Genomic DNA, 4,151 nt, shown 5'->3' with positions numbered 1-4,151 from the left:
TCCTGTGTGAACCTTAATGGCTGCTCTGTCTCCTCCTACGCAGCCTGTTCCTTAAGAGGGCAAAAAGGCGGGAAGCCCTGCGCTCGTGGCGGGGCGGGCGGAGCCTCCACAGAGCTCCAGTCAATGCACTGAAAATGCTTCCACATTTCGGGCTGATAAACAAAAATTAGCATGGTTAAAAATATTTCACCTTCCCCAGCGTGGTCACATGGGTCAAAGTGATGTTTAGAAAAAGAAAAACTCTTTGGAGCCAGACTTTTAAGCTGTTCTTGGGAGGTCGGAAGTCTCATTAGAATCAATGCTTCCAAGTGTCTCTTGGAGTTGCTCCTGGCCACAAGGGGGTGGTATTACAAGGGGGTGGTATTACAGCAATGTCAGCTCCCCGCAATAAGGACCATACAGAAGTTGCCTGGCCTGCCAAACTATATGCTTTTTCATAGATATTTCAACAGAAAGGAGGAGTGTCTGACAGGCCAGGCAAATACAGAAGCACGTTCCTCTTGCCCATTGTGCAATACCAAGTGTCGATACTATATCAAGTATCGCAATACTTTCAATACACGTGTTTGATGGCTTTGTTTTATCATGCACTCCTTTGTTTTCCAGGAACAGTCACACAGCACTCTGTTACATGTTGCACTCTGTCAGAACTTTGCTTGCCTTCTGCTCAGCAAACTTGTTCACTATTGTGGTGAAATCCAGTTCCCACTCTATTATTTTGTTAGTTGGTCCAATCCACTCGTTCCTGACCCATGGCACTTTGTTTTCGGCTTTGAAATGACCGCGTGATAGTGCGCCCTCTGCTGGTAGAAGCGGATCCACGACGGTATTATAATTATTATATTACTACGTTGACAGTATTTTCACACTGAGTCTGCACAATGCGCCCAATCCCGCGATGGGCCTTCCAAGTGCCTCTGGCCCATAGACTCTGGCCCAGCTCACATACACCGCTGGCAAGAGTGCGCCTGTGTCCACACCTTTGCCCCCGGGGTCTATGGTCGCGACACATAACCGCGAAAGTTATTGACTGACCGCTGACATTGTCCGGACACGACATTTTTTTCTTCGAATAAGAAAGGCCACATTTGAGAACAACCCTAGTTTAAACTGATACAAACTACCTGTAGACCGAAACCTAACCCTAACCTTAAAAACTCTAAAATGAATGGAAAAGGCCCTTTCTCATCCTGGGGGGGAAATGTAGCTGTCCGGACGGTCGCGACTCCCGACACGCGGCGCTGACGAGCCCGCCCGGTTGGCCCCGGTTGGCCCCGGTTGGCCCTTTCATTGGCATTCCCCCATAGGCTAATCCAGTCTTGCCGCGCTAGTTACATACAGTCTATGGTTTAAGTACAAAATAATAAATTGTAATTTACTCTGTTCTCCCGCGTTTTGGGAATGGGCTGTACCATCTTTTCAAACGGGGGAAACACGGGGACAAATGTATCAGAGCTGCCACGGAGCAAGAGGCAGAGAAGGAAGGAAGCGAAATGTAAAGTTGTTGAGGTTGAGCACTGTTTTTTCTGCAGATACTGGCTTAGTGTGGCAAATATTCAAATAAAATGAAATTGATAATACATATTTTTAACAAAAAATGCACTTGTGAGAGTGGCATTTAAAGGGCAAAGGGGAAGGTGCTTGAGCACCACCTGGGCTCTCTGGGCATGTCCCTGAAAGGTACAGTGCCTCAACAAAACTTGAAACCAGTGTTTTCATTTGCTGCATTTTATTTTGAACTGGTATTGTGGAACTTAACACGCCAACTGTACTCGAACTAAAAGTGCAAGAAGACTGTGCGAGTATTTTGTCCCTGTGAATGCAGTGAAAATGATCTAATAGTCACAGCCAGACTGACAGATGATAGTCTGTGTATTATGTAAAAGTAGAACAGAATATCTTTGTTTAATTTAAGCTTTCATGGCATAACACCTTAGTCAATGCAGATAATGTCGCCTACATAAATATGTAGCGTTTTTTATTGAATGCTTCTTGTAGTTTCTTGGTTGTATTTTATAATGAACCGTGGTGTTTACACCACCTGCTATGTTTGTTTTTAGCCACAACAACCACTTAAGGCTAAATTACATCTGTCTCTGAGCTGCAATAGCCTCACTAAAATCTCCCATGTGGCCAAAGCACAGAACAAGAGACTCCTCACATCTGCACGCGACTGATGCTGTTGTTTTGCTGGGTCATTGTTTACAGATGGAGAGGTATGGGACGAGGAGATAAAAGCCTATAATGCAGGCCGTCCTGACTCTGGCTTCACCTTGGCGTTGGATTCGATGGCTGATGGGTGACAGAATCGCGTGGTGTCAGAAGAAGACGGACATTTGATGGCCTGCCAGACAATTCTCCAAATGTACGCGTGTTGTTGTGTCTACGCACAACACATCTTCACAATCACTGTACTCTTTTTACTTTTTGTTTACATCTAATAGGTCACAATTTAGAATGTGAGGATGTCATAATGTCAGGTGGAGGGCAGGGGCCAATACAGCTCTATGGTAGAAATACAGTTTTTATCAGAAATCTCCAAAACGAAAACTAACAATGAATTTTCCTCATCAGTATTTGACAGGGATTGGATTCACAAAATATTCACTATATTATTTTTATGTCTGAAAGTCCTTTCTACTGGCCAACATCATGCTCGTGTTTTCGAATATCGTCACCTCTTTTGGACACCTTTCAGAGAAAATAATTCGACATTAGTCTATATGTCCAGACAGCGAAGACAATGCACTTTGACACAGTTTTTGTTTCATATGGATTCTCCCAGTAAGGACTAAGATATTAACCAAAACAAAGGCAAAAAAAATCTGCAGTTCACCAGTTACCACAGTTAAACACAACCTATTCAAATAGAAAATTACACTATAGACAATTAACTCAGTGAAATGCATGTTTTTTTTATATATTATAAGGTGATGTTCAAATAGACAGTATAACATAATGTATTTTAAATATTCTACATTTTAATTTCTGATTATTACTAGAAATATCCAATACCCAATCTGATTTTGCATTCATTGTAAACAACCATCTTCTTAAGTACAATTTTGTATAACACACTAAATATGTTTCCCCCCCATTAGTCCTAATATTGACTAATATTGTTAATTACAGTCAAGTAACCCTGCAAAGTAAGATATGTAAATGTAATATTTACCTTATGTTAAAATGTCAATGTACCATCATGACATATTGATTCTAATATATTATGTGTCCTTCAATTTGGAAGACTTTTAATGTGTTGGTAGTGCAGCATGTCCCTTTTTCTTTCACTAAAATCGAGATCTACCATTTTTGCTTTCTTAACTAACTACTCATGAATTAGGTTCTTGCAACAAAATTCTGTATCTATAAGATGCACATCCCCACTGGCAGGCAAAGAAATGAAATCTACTGTCTGTTTTGCTGCTGTACATTTATAATTTGTATTCTTGATGTTGAGATGACCACCAGCGTAATATTGGAGCATCCCTCTTATCACTATGGGCAACTATGAGACATCCACAGGCAAAGCACAACAATACAGTATCGCAGTACAGTTCCATACGACAACCCAATCAGAATATTGCCCAAAATCTATCAGTTTGATATAACTACAAGATAGCACAAACATTTGATAAGAACACTCAAATTATTCGAGTATTAAAGAGGTTTGAGAGAAAAAGGAATGAAAAATCTCCAAATAGCACAAGCTTTATCAGTGCAAATAGGTCAGGAGATTGCAACATTATGTAGTACATATGTACTTCCCAGCTTGCTCTGTGCACAAGGTGGTGTCGAGAGACATAAACATTCCAGGATGTGTTCTCTTAAAAAAACAAAACAAAAATAACAACACAACAAATAAGGATGACAGAAAATTCATAAAAAAAAGTTTATGGAAAAACACAACAGGAATTTTTACCTGACAGAGAATCAGAAGACATGCGTTCTTCCTGCTGCATCTTGAGTATTGCCTCCACTGTGCATCTAGTAATAATATGTCCACAATGCAGTGAGCACACCCCCCTCAGCGTATGTAGTGATGACAAGATCCTGGTCGTAAGCGCTCAGGAAGTGAGCTCAAGGTAGGACGAGAAAATGAGCTCGCCGTCTTATCGCGCCAAGTGTTAGCAGTCTTTTTCATTTTCCCC

At 41.2% G+C, this 4,151-nt stretch overlaps 1 protein-coding gene across 3 annotated transcripts in view; it reads right to left on the bottom strand.

The window, feature by feature from the left end:
- The window catches only part of dab2ipb (DAB2 interacting protein b), a 103,235-nt gene extending 99,084 nt beyond the window's left edge, over positions 1 to 4,151 (bottom strand). For 2 of the 3 annotated variants that reach the window (XM_079581336.1, XM_079581337.1), the window contains exon 1: positions 3,923 to 4,151. In XM_079581336.1, the coding sequence (XP_079437462.1) occupies positions 3,923 to 3,962 (40 nt within the window). In that variant the 5' untranslated portion in view covers positions 3,963 to 4,151. The remainder of the gene's footprint in view (positions 1 to 3,922) is intronic. The other variant, XM_079581338.1, reaches the window with a different exon arrangement.

This window comes from Gobius niger, assembly GCF_951799975.1.
Source record: "Gobius niger genome assembly, chromosome: 2".
NCBI classification, from domain to species: Eukaryota; Metazoa; Chordata; class Actinopteri; order Gobiiformes; family Gobiidae; genus Gobius; species Gobius niger.
Note: the sequence above shows the minus strand (reverse complement) of the source record. Positions and strands in the feature narration are given on the sequence as shown.